The sequence below is a fragment of the Oncorhynchus masou genome, chromosome 3 (genome assembly GCF_036934945.1).
Source record: "Oncorhynchus masou masou isolate Uvic2021 chromosome 3, UVic_Omas_1.1, whole genome shotgun sequence".
Lineage (NCBI taxonomy): Eukaryota > Metazoa > Chordata > Actinopteri > Salmoniformes > Salmonidae > Oncorhynchus > Oncorhynchus masou.
Window position 1 is genome coordinate 2,019,939 of NC_088214.1, and position 24,957 is coordinate 2,044,895.

Genomic DNA, 24,957 nt, shown 5'->3' on the forward strand with positions numbered 1-24,957 from the left:
ACAGCCAGTTGCCTGTTCTGTCTGGACTCGCGAGATTTGTGTGGCCCTTTTGTGCTGTGTCACAACGCGAGACTCTTTTTCAACGAGAACGGCCATCTTCTCTCTCCGGGCTTGAGAAGACAAGTGTTACAACAGATATGGCTGACTACTCGAACGTGGCTCCGCCGTCGGGAAATGGCGCCGGAATGAACGACGCTTTTAAAGACGCACTTCAGCGAGCTAGACAGGTAAGATAATATAATATAGCACACAGGGCGTCGAAATTGATAGTCGAGCTAAATGTAACTAAATCTTACCCAAACCTCAAGCTCGGGATGTTTCCAATTTGCGGCCTTCAGTGAAGGCTTCGAGTTGGCTGTCCCAACAAAGGAATGTATAACCTAGCTAGCTAGTCAGCTAATGAGCCAGGTATTGCTAGGTCATTTAGCGATATGTTTCAATTCGTCGGTGAATTGATGAAGTACAGTTTTGATTAAGTTGATTGCGGTTTCAATAAGTAGCTAATAAAACGATAACCAAGATAACGTCACACATCTAACGTTAGTTACGGTTACTATATGTGGCATTTTCTTAGCCCCCGTCGTGCAGAAATACTGTTGCGTTGATGCTGTGGAGGTAGGTGAGGCCATCATACACTGGCTTATTTATTATTAAAAAAATAATGAAATATTGCCTGAATGGCAACTACATTTACATTTACATTTGTCATTTGCGACGCTCTTATCCAGAGCGACTTTTTAACATTTGAAATGAGCAACTATTATGTTTATGTTGATAGGCGGTGCCACATAGTGGCGGGAACTGTACTTCCTCAATTTCAACTATTATGTTTATGTTAGTGATCACAATCAGTACATATAATGGTCATGTGATCAGTCTAACGTTACTCTTAACAAAAATATTATAGGGAACATGGCGATTGTTTTTGAGCTGAAGCGAGAGAAAGTCAACTCCCCAAGGTCGGAGTGAGATGTTGGCCATTCACTACAATATTTTTTACCATGATACCTTAATACATAGTGTTCAATTTGTCATGCTTTTACTCACCAAAAATATCCACGGTGGTGCGCATGCTAATCGAAATCCATGCTTAGTCAATGGGACGAAGTAAACTCAATGAGAGAGCATCTTCAGGACAGCACTGAATGAGTGACCGATCTCTTGAATGTTGTCACCATAAACCTGGGCAGTGTAAAAATGTCAATGTTATGCGTCTCAACAGGAAGCTTGTGGTTTTACTGTGTTACATATTAGTTTCTTATTGGACAACATGTGCTTCAAAAGTAGCAAGAATATAGGCCCAATACAGGCCAAACCTCAATCGTTAATTTTCTTTCTCTGGTGCTCCTAAATTTTCCACAGCGCTTCTAACGTTTTGGACTGCCAGTGCTACCAATTAATTTTATATTTTACAGCCCTGGATGGGGGTTATATGGGGTGGCAGGTAGCCTAGTTGTGTTAAGTGTTGGGCCAGTAGCCAAAAGGTTGCAAGATCGAATCCCCGAGCTGACAAGGTAGAAGTCTGTCGTTCTGCCCCTGAACAAGGCAGTTAACCCACTGTTCCTAGGCAGTCATTGTAAATAATAATTTGTTCTTAACTGACTTGCCTAGTTAAATAAAATATATATTTACATCAATGGATAGGTAGACTCCAGCTTTATCCTATGTGTATCATTCTTGTAAATGACACAAGCCCTACACATGTAAAATGTCTGTGTTCCTATAGGAATTTGTGCATGTTTAGTGCGTTATACTCAGACATCATTCAAACAGTTTTAGAAACTTCAGTGTTTTCTATCCTCAACTGAGGAGCAGGCTGTTTACTCTGGGAATCTCTGGGTACCTTTCATCCAAGCTACTCAATACTGCCCCTGCAGCCATAAGACGTTAACCTAGCCACATGCTAGATAACATAACTCCATTGGAAACGAGCTAGCTACGGAAGCTGTGTTGTTGTGGAGCCATGTTTAGATTGATTTTTTTGTGGGTATTTCAGATCGCCGCTAAGATTGGTGGCGACGGCGTTCCCGCGGCACCCTCGGGTAATGAGTTTGCCTACGGAGGCCAGAAGCGACCCCTAGAAGACGCCGGTGAGTACGGCACACTCAATTCATACCTCCGTATCTTCGTTGCTCCATCGTTTGCCTGTACTGTTATAGATTGGACTTGCCTTTCTGATCCCCACGCCTGGTCTCAGAGCTATTTTCATTATTTTTTTACGTACTTCATTGTCTAGACAAGCATGTAATTACAGAAGACAAATCCATATGGAGTTGGCAAGAGAGCAGAAAAATAGACCTGCGTGTATGTTCTGTTTTTAATTCGCTTGCAATATGTTAATTGTCTTAACATTTATGCTTTCCCAAATAGGCATGCATTGAGAATCCAGTCTTAGCACCTAGCTATAGAACCAGATACAACACTACTCTCCAGTGTCAAAACAAAGCGTTGTTTATCCAGTGTGTATAGCGCAGATCTTAAACAGGCTTCTGTTATCAGTTTAGCCTCTTGTATCACAGCTGAAACGGTGTGTGTGTGTGTTTGGGGTGGGGTCACCCATTTACAGAAACAAAAATGCTCTACTCTTAAGTAGACCAGGTCTCTTGAAAAATAGTGTATTTCAATGAGACTAATCTGGGTAAATAACACAAGTTCAAATATAAAGCATCTGGGAAATGGCATTGGCCTGCATTGTATGGAGAAACCCAGGTGTTGCCAGTGTTGTGTATTACTCTTCCGTTCTGTCTATTCACTCTGTAGATGACTGTTGGACCAGTCTAAACAGTAGAACGCATCGGGAAGGGATGAACTCTCCTTTCTCAGGCATGGTCTCTTTTGATAAATAACCATTAGGCACTTAAGCCAACCAGTTTTTTTTTTTTTTTTAACCACACATGTTGTAGTATGATCTAGAAAAGGCATTATGTTATGGTGTGAAATGGCATGGGTGATCAATAGTATGAGATATTATATTTATATAGCCAAGTTAGTGTGGTTTTTGGCATGTTTTAGAAATTATATCCTCACTTTTTTTGGGGGGTGATTAAAAAATAACAATTATTGTTCAATGCTGTTTATAGACTTGCCATAAAAAGCTTGACTTAGTTTTTAGTAAAACATGACTTTTGGTGAGGGAGAATCACCTGTTCTGTATCATGTATAGTCAGATATGCCCAGTCTGTTCAGTTCCATGGTTTGATAGTGTTGCATTTAGCAGGGGGATTGTATGTTATAATAAACCACTAACCTTGTTACTATTTTATATACATTAGTTGGGCCGCTTTGTGTTTATAGAAAATACTATGTCTGTGTGTGCGCCATGCTGCACAGGCATTCGATGTAATGTCAAACGGCCATTTTTCTCACTCGAAGTAGGACGGTTGTAGCCCTGCTCTCAGCCCCAGTTCTGGGGACTCTCGGCAGTCCAATAACCCCGTCTCCTCTTCTCCTTACAGACCAACCAGAGACCAAGAAGGTGGCACCGAATGACCGTGAGTACCTGTTGTTCGCTGGCTGTTAAAGGAAATGTATAGGATAGGCCCTTCTGTCTAGAAATAGCCACGGGTCCATATGGGATTATGGTTGAGTCCCAGAAGGCAGTGCACTACTTTGGACCTGGGTTTATGGGGGTCAGTGTACTGCTTTGGACCAATTTAAGGTGTAGGGGGTGCATTTGGGAAAGGGACTATGGTGCACCTGGACAGGGCCCCATTCTATACTCTCTTTTACTTGCTATGGGGGATAACTCAGATTTGATCAATTAGATTTCTTGTATCACAATGTCTTTTGTTTCCTTTCTGGCAGCGTTCTCAGCAGCGATGGGAATGGGAGGAATGGGAGGCGGTGGACCACGGTCGGCATCAGAGGAGTTCAAGGTTCCTGACGGGATGGTTGGATTCAGTAAGTGTACACACACACCATCCCTGAAGGAATGGTTGGGTTCAGTAAGTGTACACACACACCATCCCTGAAGGAATGGTTGGGTTCAGTAAGTGTACACACACACCATCCCTGAAGGAATGGTTGGATTCAGGAAGTATACACACATGCAGATGGATTCTGGGGGTTGATTGCCATATCTTTTGTACCCAAGTAATTGGAAGAGGAGGAGAACAGATATCCCGCATGCAGCAAGAGTCGGGATGCAAAATCCAGATCGCCCCCGGTAAGATTTCCCGATGTTATGACATGATTTCCCGATGTTATGATTTCCTCATACTGTTTGATGGAGAGTTCTGCACGCCATCTCTTCTCTGAAACACTTAATTTCTCCGTATTCCAGACAGTGGAGGAATGCCTGATAGGTCAGTCACACTGACAGGATCCCCAGACTCAATACAGTAAGTATTCGCACATTCTCTGGTGACCAAAAAAAAGCCCGTACAACATTACATTAGTTAGTAGGTTAGTTCCATTATCATAGGTGTGGCCCTCAGAGACCATAGCTGACTGTCTTTGTCCCTGGTGTGTTTCTAGAGCTACCAAGAGGCTACCTATGTGTCTAGTTATAGTAGTTTATTTTTTTCGTAGGCCAACTGTCCATGCTCTTAGCTAATGGTAACCATGTTGCTGTCCCCAACCAGAGCTGCCAAGAGGCTGCTGACGGAGATCGTTGATAAGGGTCGTCCTTCTCCAGCCTTCCACCACAACGACGCCGGTGGCCCCGGTATGTCTGTCCAGGAGATGCTGGTCCCTGCCTCCAAGGCTGGCCTGGTCATCGGGAAGGGAGGAGAGACCATCAAACAGCTGCAGGAGAGGGCCGGGGTCAAGATGGTGATGATCCAGGAAGGGCCTCAGAACACAGGAGCGGACAAACCTCTACGCATCTCTGGGGAACCTTTTAAAGTCCAGGTAAATGGATTCTCACTCCCTGAAGTTCAACTGAAATGCTGGAAGTGAAATGAGTCACTGAAAGAAATTGCAAACTACTCATAACTAAAGTTGCATGCTTATTTGCCCATGATAATATTTTTGGGGTAATTTCCTTGACTTTCTCCTACTGTGTTTTACCGGTTGACTGTCTGGTCCTTCAGCAAGCCAAAGACATGGTGATGGAGCTGATCAGAGAGCAGGGATTCAGGGAGCAGAGAGGAGAGTACGGCTCCAGAATGGGCGGCGGAGGAGGAGGAGGTGAGGGCCTGGATGTAAGTCAACAGTAACACTCATATTACACTGTCATAGAATCACAAGGAATCCAGAGTTAATGGTAGACTTGGCAGGTTGACGATGTCCGACTTGGTTTTCTCAAGGGTCACGCTGCTTCGTCGTATCTACAGGATTAAAACGGCCCTGTGCTTTAACTTCTTATGGTATAGGGGACGCTTGCGTCCCACTTGGGGGGGGGGGGGAAACTGGGAAAATGCAGCGCGGAAAATTCAAATAATGATATAAAATCAAACATTCATTAAATGACACATGTTAGATACTCAATTAAAGCTACACTCGCTGTGAATCCAGCCAACATGTCAGATTTTCGGCGAGAGCATTAAGAAGCTATTATCTGATGATAGCCCTCCAGGATGACACTGGTACCAGTTTTGCGACACCTCCTTGGGTCTCCCGGTTGAGGGCGGCTATGACGCAGCTAACAAGTACTAAGTAATCCTCATGGAGAACACTGACTAAATACATTGCGAACATTTTGTGCAGTTTCTAACTCGAACGCCACAGTTTGCTGGAAGGCTTTTAATCCAGGAGGGCCTTCTCTGCTGGTACGAAGCACATGTCTGATTTTGGAAGAAGCTAACCACTTACCAAGATGGCTAACTAGCTACTAAATTAGAAAACCAAACTCATACCCTGACTACACCGCTCGCATCGCGTGCATTGCAAAATAAATGTAGGAATCTTATGTTCATTTCAATTATTGCTTGTGCGCGTCAATGAGCGTTTGCGTTGCCAAGGGCTAAAATAGAAGTCACTTCTATTTCTGATGCATATCGCACTGCAAGTCCTGCCTCTCCCATCACCTCATTGGATTATAGAAGCAGGTACCCACGTAACATCTCCTCATTGGTTATACCCACGTGGGTGATTGAGTGACGAACTGTTGCCGGTTGTCGTGGTAATACTATGAAAGTTTACATGCCAATCACCATATAAGTTCAACGATGAAACTGCCTGGAAGGAGGTGAGATGAAAAAAGATTTGGTTATTTTATGTGTGGGTTAATTGTCGGAGTAGAGGACCTTGTGCATTTCAGGTAAAATAACTCAATGTTTATCCCAGGACAAATTAGCTAGCAACAGCAAGCTAACTAAATAGGACAAATTAACATTCGCTAGCAAGTGAGAGCTAACTAGCTAAATTGCCATGCATGTTTAATGCTTCTCAACCTGTCCCCAAATTAATATCATTAGTTCAGGTTTTTTTGTGATATTTTAACCTGTGTCGTGATCACGTTTGGGGGGGGGGGCAAAATAAATAAATAGATGGTGCACGCAGTTTTGGTTCCGTGTTAAGAGCATTTAGAATATTTTAGACAGGTAACTTTGTTTGCCAGCTAGATATCATAACATTTTAGTTGTGATTTCCATACTGTATTTAGATCACCTGGCTCTTGTTGAACAACAGTGAGTGTTTTACAATGCTCTGGTTTCTCGTCATGTGTTTGTAAACAAACACCACGTGACAAGGAACTACCGTAAGCTACATAACATTGCCTTCATTTCACCGGTCATATTATCTCCTCACGTATTGCCACAAGTTGGGGCGGCAGGGTAGCCTAGTGGTTAGAGCGTTGGACTAGTAACTGGAAGGTTGCGAGTTCAAACCCCCGAGCTGACAAGGTACAAATCTGTCGTTCTGCCCCTGAACAGGCAGTTAACCCACTGTTCCTAGGCCGTCATAGAAAATAAGAATGTGTTCTTAACTGACTTGCCTGGTTAAATAAAGGTAAAATTAAAAAAAAAAAAATAATTCACTGCAGGCATTTACTTCAAAAAATAACTGCAAATATAAACTAACTTATAAGAAATGTTTTCGACGGTATTGAAACAAAGGTGGCTTCTTCCATATACCCCGGTATTGGATATAGGTTTGAGTTGACCTCTAACCTGGCCTGTGTCGTTCCTCCTCAGGTTCCTGTCCCCAGGTTTGAGTTGACCTTTAACCTGGCCTGAATGCTCCTCCTCAGGTTCTTGTCCCCAGGTTTGAGTTGACCTCTAACCTGGCCTGTGTCGTTCCTCCTCAGGTTCTTGTCCCCAGGTTTGAGTTGACCTCTAACCTGGCCTGTGTCGTTCCTCCTCAGGTTCCTGTCCCCAGGTTTGAGTTGACCTCTAACCTGGCCTGTGTCGTTCCTCCTCAGGTTCTTTCCCCAGGTTTGAGTTGACCTCTAACCTGGCCTGTGTCGTTCCTCCTCAGGTTCTTGTCCCCAGGATTGAGTTGACCTCTAACCTGGCCTGTGTCGTTCCTCCTCAGGTTCCTGTCCCCAGGTTTGAGTTGACCTCTAACCTGGCCTGTGTCGTTCCTCCTCAGGTTCTTGTCCCCAGGTTTGAGTTGACCTCTAACCTGGCCTGTGTCGTTCCTCCTCAGGTTCTTGTCCCCAGGTTTGAGTTGACCTCTAACCTGGCCTGTGTCGTTCCTCCTCAGGTTCTTGTCCCCAGGTTTGAGTTGACCTCTAACCTGGCCTGTGTCGTTCCTCCTCAGGTTCTTGTCCCCAGGTTTGAGTTGACCTCTAACCTGGCCTGTGTCGTTCCTCCTCAGGTTCTTGTCCCCAGGTTTGAGTTGACCTCTAACCTGGCCTGTGTCGTTCCTCCTCAGGTTCTTGTCCCCAGGATTGAGTTGACCTCTAACCTGGCCTGTGTCGTTCCTCCTCAGGTTCCTGTCCCCAGGTTTGCGGTAGGAATCGTGATCGGGAGAAACGGAGAGATGATCAAGAAGATCCAGAGCGACACAGGAGTCAGGATCCAGTTCAAACCAGGTGAGACGTCACTGATAAAATGCGTGTCTCAAATGGCACCCTATTCCCTACATAGTGCACTACTTTGGACCATAACCCTATTCCCTATATAGTGCACGACTTTGGACCATAACCCTATTCCCTATATAGTGCACGATTTTGGACCAGAACCCTATTCCCTATATAGTGCACTACTTTGGACCAGAACCCTATTCCCTACATAGTGCACTACTTTGGACCATAACCCTATTCCCTATATAGTGCACGACTTTGGACCAGAGCCCTATTCCCTATATAGTGCACGATTTTGGACCAGAGCCCTATTCCCTATATAGTGCACGATTTTGGACCAGAGCCCTATTCCCTATATAGTGCACGATTTTGGACCAGAGCTCTATACCCTATATAGTGCACGATTTTGGACCAGAACCCTATTCCCTATATAGTGCACGATTTTGGACCAGAGCTCTATACCCTATATAGTGCACGATTTTGGACCAGAACCCTATTCCCTATATAGTGCACGATTTTGGACCAGTACTCTATTCCCTATATAGTGCATGACTTTGGACCAGAACCTATGGGTCCCATTCTGGGATGCAACTAGTCTGTTACCTGAATGTAGACTGTTAGTGACGACTTTGACTTGTTTGTCCAGTGATGAGGAAGGAAATGGTCAGTTATGTCTATAGTTACTTCTCCTCCTCTCCCCCTTCGTCTCCAGATGACGGCAGTACCCCGGAGAGGATAGCCCAGATCGTGGGTCCTCCTGAACAGTCCCAGCATGCAGCAGAGATAATCTCAGACCTTCTGAGGAGTGTCCAGCAGGGGGGACCGGGTGGTCCTAACGGAGGGGGCAGGGGCAGAGGCAGGGGGGGTAACGGGGGTGGTAACTGGAACATGGGTCCTCCAGGAGGACTGCAGGAGTTCACCTTCACCGTCCCGACCATGAAGACCGGTCTCATCATCGGCAAAGGTAGGTGAACTTAGACTGGTTGTGTCCAAATTGACACCCTGTTCCCTATACAGTGCACTTCTTTTGACTGGAAAGCCCTCGCACTGATGTGATGATGCCCGAGAAGCCGGTGTTTGGAAGATGCACTGCGTTTGGTGTTCAGACTGTTACATTACAGCCTTATTCTAAAATGGATTAAATTGTTTCCCCCCCTCGTCAATCTACACAAAATATCCCATATTGACAAAGCAAAATGTTTTTTTGTCATTTGTTTTACAAATGTATAAAAATAAACAAATTTAAGGTATCAGATTTACTTAAATATTCAGACCCTTTACTCAGTACTTCGTTGAAGCACCTTTGGCAGCGATTACAGCCGCAAGTCTTCTTGGGTAGGAAGCTACAAGCTTGACACCTGTATTTGGGGAGGATCTGTCGACTTTGGTTTGTTCATCTTTCCCTCGATCCTGACTAGTTTCCCGGTCCCTGCAGCTGAGAAACATCCCCAGCGCATGATGTCCCCTTCGTCAGTTCTGTGCCTCGACACAATCCTGTCTCGGAGCTCTACGGAAGATTCCTTCGTTTTTGCTCTGACCTGTGGGACCTTTTTTATATATGTATATATGTATGTGTATATATGCCTTTTCAAATCATGTCCAATCATTTGAATTTACGACAGGTCAAGTTGTAGAAACATCTCAAGAATGATCAATTTTAAAAAGGATGCACCTGAGCTCCATTTCAAGTCTCATAGCAACGGGTCTAAATACTTATGTAAATAAGGTCGTTTTGTTTTCTACATTTGCAATTTCTAAACCTGTTTTCGCTTTGTCATTATGGGCTATTGTGTGTAGATTGAGGACCTTTTTAAAATGTAATCCGTTTTAGAATAAGGCTTTAATGTAAAAAAATGTGGAGAAAGTCGAGGGGTCGGAATACTTAATGAAAGCAGTGTATTGGCGCAGGTGTTTGTCTCAGGCAGGCAAACTGTGCCAATATATCTTCCCAACACTGGCTTGGATGGCATTATCACTTTTATACAACCTGTTACCAACTTATTGATTGACGTTTTCATTTACAATAAAAAAAAAAAGAATGTTTATATTAGTTCATCCTTCCACAAGGTCTATTCCTGACACAAATCTAGGTTTGCTGGTTGTTCATTCTATCGGTCCGGTTGCTGGAGACTCGACCCAGTCGTTCAGTCTTTTTGTTCTGTATTTATGGACGAGGCCCAGTCGTTCTTTCTAAATGTTCCATTGCCATACTGGCGGGCAACTGTCTCTTATCCCTTGCTCTCTAACTAGCCAACGGCGGCTAACTTAGTCAAGTCAAAGTGCTGCCAGAATAACAACAGCTGCATTTGTTTTAAGCTGTTTTCTAGTGACATTTATTTGGATACATCCATAACAATGAGCTAATGATGTGCTGTTTCACCGGAAACAGAAAATGTCCTCATCAGGACACTGTTGTTCAGAGGAGCAAGCAAACAGCACAGCTAACACAATCACTTCAAACTGAAGCTGGAAAGACTGCAAACTAGCGGCACTTTGTTTAATTTGACGTGTTTTCTATTGATGTTTCTATCGATGCTTGCTGGAGGCGTTGCTAAGGGGGGAGAGAGCCATAGATTAGTGATTAGGGGAGGTTGAGGTCAGGTCACATTAAGGGAGGAATAAACGTTTATGGCCCGTATCTCTTAGTGTCCTGCTTAGCAGTAAAGATCAAATGTTTGTACAGATGTGTAGGAGGAGACTCAGCCCTGGAGGAAGGGTAAAATGTTAGTGCTTGTGTGAATGTTTTTTTTGTTTTGTCTTAATACACCTGGATTGACCCTCTGGGAGAAAGAACATGGTTAAGGTTTCATAGTTTAAGTTGAGTGTTTGACCCTGAAAATTAGAACCTGACAATTGCCTGGCTGGGCTGATGAGTTGAACCAAGTTTAATTATTCCAAGAGGATCAATACAGCTGCATTAGACACAGAATCACACCTAGCACCTATATTTAACCCTCCCTCCTAGGCTGTCTCCTCCTGCTCATCTGAACAAACATCGTTCTTTACTGGGCAGGACACATGTGATACGGGCCATAAACTTCTATTTCTCCCTTTCCGTGACCTAACCCCCCCCCAAACACAACATTAAACAAAACTATAAATACACATACAGTACAACAATGACATATTACATTAAAAACACAAACATATTTACTAAGAACAGCTGGCCTTATAACAATTACACTCTGATATATACATCGATCAAGTGTTTAAACTCCACCAACGAAACTAGATCACATTTTGAAACTAACGGCTTTAAAATATCAGTAATGTTAGGCAACCAAGTATCAGAATCTGGCCTGGTTCCATTTAGTAGCCCTGGGTCATGTTCATTCGGGACCAAGAGGAAGGATTAAGCGCACACATTCTCTTCTGGAAATGGACTTTCTCCGGTTTAGTCTGAACAGTCCTCCCTCCTCTGTCCCGTTTCCAGGAGGAGAGACCATCAAGGGCATCAGTCAGCAGTCTGGAGCGCGTATTGAGCTCCAGAGAAATCCTCCCCCCAACTCCGACCCCAACATTAAGATGTTCACCGTCCGGGGATCTCATCAACAGATAGACTACGCACGGCAGCTGGTCGAGGAGAAGATCGGGGTGAGTGGTTTTCAGTGTTTATTTGTCTGTGGTAGAAATGATACTCATCTCAATCACTAGACAGTAGTGTAGCAGTTTAGTGGACCACTTTTATATTTAACTAGAAGCACTGTGAGCCTGCTCATCTTTATCTTCACACATTCTCAACTTTCTACAGCCATTGCCTTTATATCATGTCTTCTAATTCTGTATCCCAGTATGTTGTTTGACACCCTACACTCCATGTCCCCCCTCCCAGGGTCCAGTCAGTCCAATGGGTGGTCCCCAAGGTCCTCCAGGCCCCCACGGAGGTCCGTCTCCCCACGGCCCCCCCGGTCCTCCTGGGCACCCTGCTCAGATGGGCCCCTACAACCCTGGCCCCTACAACCAGGGACCGCCAGGACCACAGTAAGGAGACTTGTGAAGCTTTTCACTGATATTTAAAAAGCCATTTCTCCCACACCAATATTTACATCTGGGGGGAGCTGTTTATTGGTTTAGTCTTAGGCATTTCATTTAGCAGAAACCACGTTTAAAAAAAGACTTCATGGATGGCAATGATATTTTACCAGCAAAGTAGGCTGAATGAGTGCATTAAAGTTGCACTGTGCAGAAATTTCTCTGCCATTTCCTGGTTGCTGAAACTCAAGTAGTTTCAGTTTGTCAAAATAAGCAAGTATAGTGTAGAGAATCATTGTACCATCTAAATGGCTGCGAAATATATTTTTCATAACCAAAAATATTGTTTCTTCAGCCGTTTGAAGCTGGTGTACAAAAGACACAAACTAAACTTAAGAACGGGAAGTATAGAAATAGAACAGATCTGGCGCTTCTTAGACTCTCAAGTAGAATCACAGATCTAGAGCTCAGATTTCTATGTGAATGTGGTCGGGTCTACTAAAAAGTCACATTGCCACTTTAAAAAAAATATATATTTAGCTTTTATGAAATACAATTAAACGGGAGAACCTCAGATTTGATACAGAAGCTTTTCATTTATCACATGTGTTATAGATTGTTGTTACTAGCCAGCGTTTTGATGGTTTGTCGTCTCCTCAGTGGTCCTCCGGCTCCCTACCAGCCTCAGGGTTGGGGCAACGGCTTCCCTCACTGGCAGCAAGGACAGCCTGATCCTGGTAAGATAACACCAGCCAATAGAATAATCTATCGAGAAATGGATGCAATCACCTGGTTAAATAGATTGAACATTGTTACTGTCGTTGAGACAATCTGATTAGTTTATTTGCTCCGTTCTGCAAGGCCTTAAGCGAAAACATGTTTTGTCCTGTATCGGTATATCAACAGGGAGACGTATCTGATGTGTGTGTTGGTTGTAGGTAAAGCTGCAGCTGATGCCAACGCAGCGGCCTGGGCAGCGTATTACTCCCAGTACCAGCAGCAACCCCAGGCCCCCATGACGCCCACCGGCGGTGCCCCTGGCACCACACAGGCCAACGGGCAAGGTAACCTGGCTCCCCTCCCCCCCCCCCATCACATCCTCTGGTTCTCTGCTGGGATGTATTCACTATGAACCAAACAGAAGCAATTGGAATGAAACAAGGCAGAAACATACCTCAATTTGTCCAATAGAAACATTATTTTCTGTTGCCAAACCGTTAATGTGCACTAATGAATACAACCCAGGTAACCTCTGCATGGTCTGTAGACACCTCGACTGAGACCGGGATTCATTCAGAGTGCGTTCTGACGCTGCTGCTGCACTGAACTACAGACGAGGCACCTTTGATTTTTTTGTTCCTAAAGAGAATTTTCCCAGACTTGAGCAGAGAATGCATTTATGGGTTAACGGTTTTTAGATGTCTGCATAAGTGTCAGTTAGATTTTGTTCGCTCAATGTACTACAGCTTGAATCCCGGCCTAACAGTCTTGCCTGTGTCCTGTAGTAAGCGCTTAAAAACATGGCGCCTTCTTTCTTTTCTTTTTCTTTTTAAAACCTCAATGGACAGAGTAGCTTTGATTTTCTTTATCTCTGGTGTCAGAGCAGAGCGCCCATAGCGGGGTGGTGGACTAACTATGGTCAAGCTTCTCAATACTATATTGTACCATTTTTAACAGGTGACCCCAAGGGACCTGGGCATACTGGGCAGGCCGATTACTCCAAGGCCTGGGAGGAATATTACAAGAAAATGGGTATAAACATGTGTTTTGCCAAGCTTCAGTTCTGAGTCTCTTTGTTGTTCCAACTAATTGAGGATCAGTGGAAACAGCTATGGGGCTCTGAAATGGCAACAACAATAAAATAAAAACATACAAATAACTTTTTTGGGGGGGGTGGCTGTGATTGCGATGTCTTGAGGCGTGGTTCACTGGCTGCCGTGACCATTTGTTTGCTGTTAACCGGTTGGTTGGTTTTCAAGCCCATGCTGTTTAGACTGGTTTTTGTATTGGTCTTCTTTAATCCAGCCACATGAGACTATAAACGATACCCTTTTGTTTTATTAAAGACTGGCCTATTTCCTCTGCACCTCCATACTGTTGTCTTGTCCACCTCTTACCTGCTCATTGTGCTACAACTACCGCTGTGACTAGCTCGTGAAGGAACATAGCTTTATGTTGACTGAGTGGAAGGTTTTTCTGTTGTGACTAAAGCAGTGTTTTATCATTTCCAGGGCAGCAAAGTCAGCAACCACAGGACTACACCAAGGCCTGGGAGGAGTACTACAAGAAACAAGGTGAGACCACTGCAACTCAAACCTGTTATAAGTTTAAACTTGTCCCTGTAGCGGGTTTAGTTCGGCACAGATGTGGGCATCTGTGTCCCAACTCAGCTCTCTCTGTAGTAGAGTGTTGCCACAGCTGCCCCAGAGCAAAGCAGAGGGTTTCTGTCCCACCACCCAGAGAAGCAGTGGAGGGTTCGTTCCCCTTCTCACAGTCCTATCAATGTAGTTGTTTCTAAAAAATAAAAAAAACTTTCCTTTAGTATCCCAACCGTTTGACTGATCTCGTGTAGACCTGGTCCAGTTTGGTAGCTGCTGGCACAACTCCAAATCAATGTTTGTGTAGTACACCGATTTGCAGGTGTCTTGTAAGGCTTGTTCCTAGCTCCAACACAGTAGTAGTAGTAGTAGTAGTAGTAAATAATAATAATACTAGCAATAAATAAAACCCTTTATCTAGAAGAAACATTCAGAAGGAGCCAGGTGTCTTGTAAGGCTTGTTCCTAGCTTTAACACAGTAGTAGTAGTAGTAGTAGTAGTAGTAGTAGTAGTAGTAGTAGTAGTAGTAATAATAATACTAGCAATAAATAAAACCCTTTATCTAGAAGAAACATTCAGAAATATCAGGAGCCAGGTGTCTTGTAAGGCTTGTTCCTAGCTCTAACACAGTAGTAGTGGTGGTGGTAGAAGAAATATCAGAATGAGCCAGGCCGTACGCCCGCGGTCCTTCAACTAAGGATGTGACAAAAATGTTCTTACTGTTTAAACAGCCATTAAAAAAATAAATTTGCTGTTGAAACAATATCAAGGAATCCAATAATGAATTCACAATGCAGATATGGTCCTGCTTATGACAGCCAGGGGGCGATGTAGTTCAATCTACTGCACTCCTGGCTCCTGTTTTAGGTTCTCTGCTGTGTGCCTCTACTCCATGTGGTCAGTATAAGTGTCTTTGTGTCCCACTTCTCATCAATGTGATGGCTGCCAGCAGCGCTGCATGGATATCCAACCTGTTAACACCACACATGGTGATGGATATCTAGTAGTAGTACATAAAACCCTTCATCTAGAGTATGGTTTTTCAACATTCATCTATAGTGTAGTAGATATGCCTTCATCTATAGTAGTAGAGATAAAACCCTTCATCTCTATTTTGACAATGGCTTCATCTATAGTAAATGCAATAAAATTTCATCTATAGTAGTGATAGATAAAACCCTTCATCTATAGTAGTAGTAGGGCCCTTCATGTAGAAGAAATATCAGAAGGAGCCAGGTGTCATTCACATTGTTAAACATTGCATTGTTGGGTCTAGAGATGAAGTCCTCCTATTGCATCTGTACTGGGTCTAGAAGAAGTATCAGTAAACATTGCATCTGTACTGGGTCTAGAGATGAAGTCCTCCTTGTTAAACATTGCATCTGTACTGGGTCTAGAGATGAAGTCCTGGTAAACATTGCATCTGTACTGGGTCTAGAGATGAAGTCCTCGTTGTAAACATTGCATCTGTACTGGGTCTAGAGATGAAGTCCTCGTGTAAACATTGCATCTGTACTGGGTCTAGAGATGAAGTCCTCCTTGTAAAGATTGCATTTCTTCATCTGTTTCCCCTATATTAATTTAGCTGTGGTGGGCCACCACTCAAATACAATTATTACATGTATTTTTTATTTTTTGGGGTATGGTAAAACATTTTCACTATGAACTTATTTTTCATTTGAATAATATCTCAGATGAAGTAACTAATACCAAAATATAAACTAGTCAGGGAGATTCAAAAATTGCAGTCATGACATGATGCCCCATTGATTTTTTTAGCATGTTTGGTCACTCAGATAGCATAAGAACACTGTATAAAGCCCCATGACAAAATGTGTAGAATTTAAAGAAATAAGCATTGGAACTTACATCTTCTCTCAACTGCGTGAAAATGTGTAGAATTGAAGGAAATTGGGTTTAAAGGCCCAAAGGGTCTCCAGATTTGTATTTTTCTATAATTTAACGATCACGGTATAGTTTAAATGTTCACACCCCGTGTCTCAACTCATCGTTGCCCCTCCCACTTGTCTGGTTGGGTGTCAACATTTTAAGTTTATTCACTAGACTGGCGTCAATGCCAAGCCTTGTTTGTCTGAGTCAATGTGGTCTCATCCATGTTTCTAACAGTGTCCATCCCTCCCCAGGTCAAGTGGCCCCTCAGGCGGGAGCAGCACCAGGTGGTCAGCCTGCCGGTCAGCCTGCCGGTCAGCCGGACTACAGTGCTGCCTGGGCAGAGTACTACCGTCAGCAGGCTGCTTACTACGGACAGGGCAGCCCACAGGCCATGGGGGCACAGCCACAAGCACCTCAGGTACACCCCCAGTAAGACTTGTACCGTCCTACCCCCGGTTCCCGCTGTCTCCTCGCACCACCCTTGTTCGACTTCTCCACTATCTTTTTTTTGTTTCCTGTGTTGTCCGTCTTATCTTTAAAGAAAAGGAAAAAAATGACCGCTGTGACTGTAGGCCTCATTTCAACTCCCTTGCTGTGTTTGTTTTTTATAAAGCCCTGTCTCTCGCTTGTCTGTTTTGTCGTTAACCCCGTTCCTTCCTCGAGATGTTCTAGGGGGAAGCAGAGGAGTCGGTGTGGCCCGTGAGAAGAAACTAAAGCTAGTTACTCTTCCCTCTCTTTGTTTTTTTTACATTTTAAAACAGGGTTAAGATGATGTATGGAGACGCTGCGTCCGTGGGTTCTGCTGTTAACATGGCCTGTGTTTTTATGTATTTCTTCTGCACAGGGCCAGTAATGTGAAGTGGACATAAAGTAAATGCGACATTGTGGAAACAAAAACCCTTTGTTAAATGTGTTGGATGGTGCAGATGCCTTGAAGATCTTAATTTCCCCCTTTGGTTGGTTGGTTTTCAAGTGTTTCACAATAATGTGACGGCAGCAGTCTACCCGGAGACACACGTTCTTCATCCATTGCTATCTTTTTGGTTTTTCTACCTTCCCCCCCCCTTGTAAATGAACGGTTTTGGGTTTTTAGTGAGGTAATTATGTTCATTCCAGCCCCATGTATCTTCATGCTATGTGGTTCAAGAGCTCCTGTTTATTTAGCTAGTTTACCATGGAAAATCATCTCTGTTTTTAAATAATATGCCTGTTGTGTTTTGCAATAAAACTAAGTGAAACCTCCTGTGTTGGTAAGTTGGGTTGGTAATAGCTATTACAATATGAACTCGACTTCAAATCGTGTATTTTTTTTTTTGTTATTTTTTTTTACCATGTTCAGTTTCTCTCTAACTCTACACAGCTCCTGGTAACTTAGTACAATGTTTTTAGATGTGTCCTTCGCTCTGCCTTTTTGACTGGGGGAAGGGGGGGGGGGGTGTCCAAGTTTCGGTGTTCCCCAAGGTTCTGTTTTAGGACCACTATTGAATAGAATAATTTACCTGTCTTTACTCTTGGTTATATTAGTCTTTGTTTTTCCCCTACATCTCCACCTGTATTGTAGGACTAGACATGTTTCTTATACCATAATGTAGTATTAGTGGCATAATGTTATGATACATCTTGACTCATGCATTACCTGAAGTGTTTGGTTGTTGTGGCATCTCTGTCAAACAACTGATCGACTCTTGTCTGTTGTGTTGACTGGCTGGCTGAGAATGAAATGGTACCCTATTTCCTGTTTAGTGCACAAGGCTCCCTTAAAAGTAGTGCTCTGTATAGGGAATAGGGTGTCGCCATTGGAGACATCCTGAAGCAGACTTTGTTGAGGTAACGTTAGTGTGCTGCATTGTTTTCATATTAAGAGTAACTTCCTCCTTCACAGCCAAGCTTAGTCAAGCGGTAAGCAAAGCAAGTATATATATATATGGCGAGAAAAATAATTTAATCCGAAATGTTCCTCAGAAAATGTGACTCTCACTGTCGAAATGTTGCTTTAGTTTATTATAGGTATGTTTTTGCTGCTCCCTGTGTCTCTTCCAGGACAGGTAAACTGACGTGTTCTGCTGTATTGCATTGCATTCAAACGTTTGTTTCTCTCCCCCCCCCCCCCCTAAAATGTATACATTTTCTGGCCTTTTGATACTATAAAAGAACGTGACATGCAAAAGTCGTATTTTTATTTTTGCTCTGCCCATGCATTGTTCTGTTAGTTTACCCAACGGAAGGAACGTAGGTTGTCTGTAGGGCCGAGGGGTGGTCTGAGCTGGTCTGAGCGGTACCATCAGCCAACAGGGTTGACCTCTGACCTCCTACTCTGTAAGTACAATACTGTGACTATATATAACAAACCCAGTTATTTTCTGGCTGTCAATGTATTTCTTTGACTGATGATTACAAAACTTATTGTTTCTGTCAAATTGCATATTTTTTTCCTTAAAAAAAAATACTGGGTAAGTATCAAAAGTTATGATAAAGTACAGTATCTTGGAATTGTCATTTAGAAATTATAACCATTTAACCATTTGGACATAGATTGCATTGAATATTTGTAGTTTTTTTTAGGTAGGAAAGTGTTCTGTCATAATACCAGTCGGACTGTTCTGTTGGAACTCTGAACTGAAGGTTCTGTTCCTTGCGATGCAGAATGCTTTGCGCAGTGGTTCATTTAGGAATGTTAGAAATCGTTAAAGTGCTTGATTTTTAGATAACAACAAGTGCCATTGCTTAGCCAGAATAGAGATGTAATTATGAATTTATTTCATCAATATTTGAAAAAGAAATGCCATTTGATAAGTCTCAAGAATTTAGTTACTATTAGAGATGCATATTTTTTCACTGCAGTAATGGTGTGATTCAGTCTGAAATGTTCTAGCTTCCCCCCCATAGTAGCATTTTGAAGTTGTTTCTATGCTGTTTTATTGATGTCTCCAGCATGTTGGGTTGTCATTCAGTAGAATGTTCTACAAGTGCTTCTGATTTCTAAGTGATACAGTTATTCCATGGACGTTTCCCATTCTATTGCTATTGAGTACTGTTCTGAAACACAACCTATAAGGCTGTTTTGAACTGAAATGAGTGGCAAACGGTGCAAATATCATGTGTGATCTTTGCAGTATCACTGTCATCCCAGACCTCGATCCCCTTAGGTTCTGCTGCGGTCACACAGGTAAGCGACCCTAAGGAAAACCGCTGTGTTCTGACCTATCATATACAGGATATATATTTACACCCAGATGGGGATCCGTTTGTACTCACCTGAATTTGCCTGATTTTTATATTTCTGCTTACCTGTGCTGTGTAGTAACACTAGCTGTGCTCCTGATATTGATGAGTCATGTCCAGGTAGGATTCGTAGTGATATCAACAGCTGTTTTTTTTGTTTGTTCATAGAGTATATTGATGATAGTGCTGTGATTTGATGGTGATGAATGATTTGCATGGTTTCAACATGAGTCGTATGGTTTGTTAAGGAGCGGCAACGTTTTTTTCCCCCTCTTAGGCCAATTGCAATGTGGTTTGATGGCTTTTCCCAGCTGACTTATCGTAGTACAATTTTGCAAAAAAAAAAAAAAGCGTTCTCTCTACATGCTGTTTTCAGTTCTCATTTTCTGAGGTCATTTTGTTGTTATTGATATAAACTATCATGAGGCATATTATAACCCATAACTTGGTAAGTCTCTGCAACGTGATCTTTGATGCATAGAGCTCGAGCCCTGTACTTTAACATTACTATCATATAAAACTGCAAACAGGCAACTCGGTCTGTCATAAAGCCAGCCCTATGTGCATATGTATATATGCGTACGTATTAGTAAGTCTACAAACGTTCATGAGAGTACACCTGCATATGATGCTCAATGCTGTTCAACTGACTCATTGGTGTTGACTGAAAGCTGTGAACTTGAATATGCATTCTATATTGCCGCTGCCACGGTGCTGTAATGGTGTTCTCATAAAACCCTGCTGCCTGCCTCCCTCCACCTCTCACTCAGATGCTGTTGGAAGCCAGAGAAGGTTCTAGAAGCCAGCGTAGGTTCTAGATTCAGGAACCTGTAAGTTTGTCCCTACCGTAAAGGAGACTGCTCTGAGAGGCATCCTTTGAGGCTGATGATCAAGGTGTAGGTGACCATTCGAGAGCGAGCTCCAGATAAGGTAAACAAAGCAATGAAATACAGAATTGTGTGATTTGCTCAAGTTTACCATGCTGTTTGCTAGTTAGGGCTGTATTTTTAGTCCAGGTTTCCCCTCGTCTCGTTATAAAAAAATTTAAAGAAGGTAACCTGTCGTAGAATTATTGCAAGTTGTCTAACTGAACTGATGTCTAGTGTTTCTCCACATGTTTTCATGATGATTCTATTGAATGCCTTCCCTTGCCCGCTCACCCGCTGGGATGTGTCCCAAATAGAACCCTATTCCATAAAGTGCCCTGTAGGCTCTGGTCTAAAGTAGTGTACTAGAAATGCCATGGGGTTCCATTTGGGATGTAGCCACTGTCATAACTAGGCCTTGTTGCATAGTTGAAGTCACCAATGCTTGTCATCAGGATTCTAAAGTGTCCCACATTTTTGTTTGCAAATGCTCCTAGATATTTTGTTGTGCGACCTGACTGACGGGTTTTATTTTGGGTGCACCAGTGTGGCCAGATAATACTGGTCATTTTTTATTTGACCTCTTATTGAACAAGGCAAGTAAGTTAAGAACAAATATATATATATTTACAATGACGGTCTAACCCAATTGTGCGGCGCCCTATGGGACTCCCAATCACGGCAGGTTGTGGTACAGCCTGGAAACGAACCAGGGTCTGTGGTGACGAGATGCAGTGCCTTAGGCCGCTGCGCCCCTCGTAAGCTGTAAAACTGGCCAATTGTTTCAGAGTGCCCCGGAGGAGAAAGCGAGCGCAGATTCATACCCTCTAAAGCCTACGTGTAAAGAATATTAAAGAATACATCGGTGATTTCTATTTCTTGCAAATTTCTGACGACCTAACGGCATGGCTGTCGGCTGCTTTGTGTAGCCAGGTAGATGCCCAAATAGTAATTTCTAAATTTTCCAATAACTTTACAAATTAAATGTTAACTGCAACGTAGGCTTAACTGGCATCGTGATATAATGTCAGGGTCTTTTGTTTTGTGAACTCTGCTATTGCATATAGTACAGTAGACACTGCCAGCCAAAACCCTTTTCAGGTGCGCAATTGAAATTATTAAGGGAAACTATACATATTGTCTTCCCCAGACCACTTAAGTGGGCTCTTGATCTAGTGTAAGCATCGCTGTGGACTTAGAATATCCTATTCATTTTTGTGATTGAGTGAACCTTATCAAATAAAAAGGGGGATCCCACACAAGAGGTAAATATTTTGGTGTCATGGCAAATGTATTGGCTAGTAAAAAAATAAAAACATATCTGTACTTTTTTTTTTTTTTGGTGGATAACTTTTTTAGGCCCTGTTCATAAACCAGGTCGTGGGTCGTTCCAAAGCTGCTCACTGGCATTTTATAAAATATATTTTTTTTATTTTTGTTTCGTCATGTTAACTCAACCTAGCTAGCCAACAACCTGGTTACTTTACCAGTATATCAAACATCTGGGGGCACAGAGGGAGAGGAAGGGTTAGCTTCTTCAGGAGATCATTGAATGAATGAGTGACTTGTATGTCTCATCACGAACTTGATGCTCTTAAAGAGACAGTGTAGAATTTAATCATCTCAATAGGTAGTGCTTTGACACAATGTCAAAACCTAGTGTATAATTTCAATGGAAGGTTTTAAAATCAACATTTTCTTTCTACGGGGTTTAATATTAGTTTCTAGAGCTCAACAATGTGCTTCAAAAGTAGCTTGAATTAATTTTAAAGCCCATTATGCTTCCTCAAACAAAAAAAATACAAATATTCTGGTGTGCCTAGATCATTTAAAATTAGGAGCACCAGTGCTTCCACTGTTAATTTAGACCTCAGCTAGAGAGTTAGATGAGATGTAACCAGGAACTGCTGCTTTTGTGTTTTTCAACCATTATGGCAGGAAATTGTAGTTGGCTATTCTAGTTTTCACTTCATTCATGAGAACCCACATACCTCTGCTAGTGATTTTGCTATTCACGTTTTTTTTCATAAATTAGTGTAATCTGTGTGTTAGATGCTCTATCATCTCTGAGCAAAGTGTTTCAAGGAGTTTGGGGGCTAGGTGTCATCTAGAAGACTAAATCAGAAGGGAGAAATATGGAGCATACCTTAGAGGTAAACAAATTGAAACATGTTTCTTGTGATGCCTTAATATTATCAAATGTATCTTTTTTGGTTTTGTTTCCTGTCTTTATGAAATGACTGTTCTGCATCTTTGTTGCCCTGTCCAGTAATAAAGTTGTAACATTTAGCCATCGTGTCTGTTCCTTGTTTGAAGTTACCGATACTAAACACTTATATTCCTGGTTTGTCTGGGAACAATTCCCAAATGAACACACCTGTGTGCATTTTTACAACTGACAATAATTGTTGACGCTGCATGAAGCTCTCTGTACAGGGTGGGACCTGCTTTCCTGGGTGCTGCACACATTGAGGGGGGGGTTAACTTACTACAACACACTGGACAGGAAGCTGACTTTTCTCAAATGCTGTGCACACATTAGTGTTTAGTGATCATTTCTCCTTTGCCAAGATAATCCAGCCACTTTACAGGTGTGGCATATCAAGAAGCTAATTAAACAGCATGACCATTACACAGCTGCACCTTGTGCTGGGGACAGTAAAAGGGCGTTCTAAAATGTGCCGTTTTGCCAGACAACACTGTCACCGATGCCTCAAGTTGAGGGTGTGTGCAATTGCCATGCTGACTGCAGGAATGTCCACCAGAGCTGCTGCCGTTGAATTTAATGTTAATTTCTCTTAATGTTTTCTTAATGTTAATAAGGCTTCTCCAATGTAATTTTAGAGAATGCGGGTGGGGTGCTAAATAGTATTTCTGTAATGAAGCCCCTTTTTTTGTGGTGGGGGGGATATTGATTGGCTTCCCAGCCCCACCCATGGCATCACTCTTGCGCTGTCATGTGTAATCCATAAATTAGGGCTAAATGAATGTATTTCAATGTTCTTAACTTTGAACTGTAACTTAGTAAAATACTTGATTACTTTTTTTTCTGTTTTCCTGTTGATCGTTGGAGAACATATGTTTTTGGCGCCCTGCTTTACTTGATCTTAGCCAGGTCGCAGTTGTAAATGAGAACTTGTTCTCAACTGGCCTACCTGGTTAAATAAACAAAAATAGAGTCGTCACCGATTTTGAACTGACACGCTGACCACACCGCTCTCTATGCTTAATAAATGTACACGTTATTCAATCATTGCACCAACACTGCTCGCGCGTGTCAACGAGGGTCTGCGAAGCCAACCGCTAAAATAGAACTTGTTTCTATTTGTGACGCTTGATCAGTGGTGGGAAAAGTACCCAATTTGTCATACTAAAAAACAAGTAAAGACGGCGTAATAGAAAATGACTCACGTATGTGTTAGTCACCCAGGAAAATACTACTTGAGAAAGTCTATAAAAGTATTTGGTTCTAAATATACTTAAGTATCGAAAGTAGGTGTAAATCATTTCAATTATATTAAGAAAAGCAGACCACGGTTTTTTTATTTACTGATAGCCAAGGGCACACTCAGACAATTTAGAAAAGATGCATTTGTGTTTTAAGTCTGCCAGTTCAGAGGCAGTAGGGATGTTCTCTTGTGTGCATTGGACCATTGTCCTGTCTTGCTAAGCATTGAAGATGTAACAAGTACTTTTGGGTGTCAGGGAAAATTTAGGGAGTAAAAAAGTATGTTACTGTCTTTAGGAATGTAGTGAAGTAACAGTTGGCCAAAATATAAATAGTTAAGTACATACTTTAACCTTCCCCCAAAAACCACTTAAGGTAGTATCTTTACTTAAGTACGTTACTCCACTGTGCTCCTATCTTCTCTGGTTGTTAGGAGCATAGTGGTGTAAAGCACTCATCTCCTCTGGTTGTTAGGAGAATATACCCACGTGCATGATTGAAAGATGACCGGAGGTCCACAATCCAGTTGGAGGTGCTAATGCACCTTGAAGTTGGTTGCCATATTAATTCCAAAGATGTATGAATGAGTAGAGATTACGAGAAACTAACTCTGTTTACTCTGACAATTATTCCACAGATAAAGGACCTTGTGCATAAAATAACAACCCAATGATTATACCCCAGGACAAATTAGCTAGCAACAGCAAGCTAGTTAAATTGCCATAAGTTTAACCCTTTTCGGCCTGTATGGAAATGGTTTATATAGTTGGATCAGAGTTCAGTTTTGTTATTTCAACCTGTGTGCCCTGATCGGGTCTGGTGTGGGTGGACAAAATCAACATCTGTGTGGTCTGATCAGCATGTGAGATTTATTTTATTAAGTTGAACGCCAGAAGCGGCACGTCATTGATGGGAGCAGCGTGGTTGCAGAGCCGGGGCCCAGGTGACAGGAGAAAAGCGTGCTGTTGCTGGAGCAGACCAACCCGCTTCGAGAATAGCTTCATGGAATTTGGGAGGGTGAACTGTCTGACACAATGCTCTGCTCATTTGTATTACACGCGCTACTTAAGGGTGGACGTGCATTAACTTCTTTCCATTGCACCATTATAAACTCACAACTGGGGAAAATCGCTTTCTATCACACTCAACAAGTCAGATTATTTTTTAGCAACTTTTCTTCCTGAGTACTCCCAGCTCACATCTGAACGATTTGAGTCGCTAGTGTGTGTGGCCCCCTGCTTACTACAAAGACGATTGAAAACCTGAATTTACTGAGAAGACCTTGTTCTTTAATGGTACAGATAACATTACTTGAGCCACAGGGTT

The 24,957-nt window shown here is 42.5% G+C and overlaps 1 protein-coding gene across 6 annotated transcripts; it reads left to right on the forward strand.

Moving 5' to 3' along the window:
• The first annotated feature begins 90 nt into the window (after positions 1–90).
• On the forward strand, positions 91–22,472 carry LOC135508868 (far upstream element-binding protein 1-like). Of its 6 annotated transcripts, XM_064929080.1 has the most exons (19): positions 91–227; positions 1,997–2,090; positions 2,761–2,823; positions 3,456–3,491; positions 3,805–3,900; positions 4,094–4,165; positions 4,283–4,340; positions 4,584–4,851; positions 5,034–5,144; positions 7,819–7,921; positions 8,625–8,876; positions 11,346–11,506; positions 11,745–11,893; positions 12,545–12,621; positions 12,823–12,948; positions 13,562–13,636; positions 14,116–14,178; positions 16,347–16,513; positions 16,940–22,472. In XM_064929080.1, the coding sequence occupies exons 1-19, from the start codon at positions 138–140 to the stop codon at positions 16,946–16,948; spliced, it is 2,070 nt and encodes a 689-aa protein (XP_064785152.1). In that variant the 5' UTR covers positions 91–137; the 3' UTR covers positions 16,949–22,472. The 6 variants fall into 6 exon arrangements, with proteins under 6 accessions (XP_064785152.1, XP_064785167.1, XP_064785146.1 ...); XM_064929095.1 differs by lacking the exon at positions 13,562–13,636; XM_064929074.1 differs by lacking the exon at positions 16,940–22,472 and having other exon boundaries at positions 16,347–16,933.
• The last annotated feature ends 2,485 nt before the right edge of the window (positions 22,473–24,957 follow it).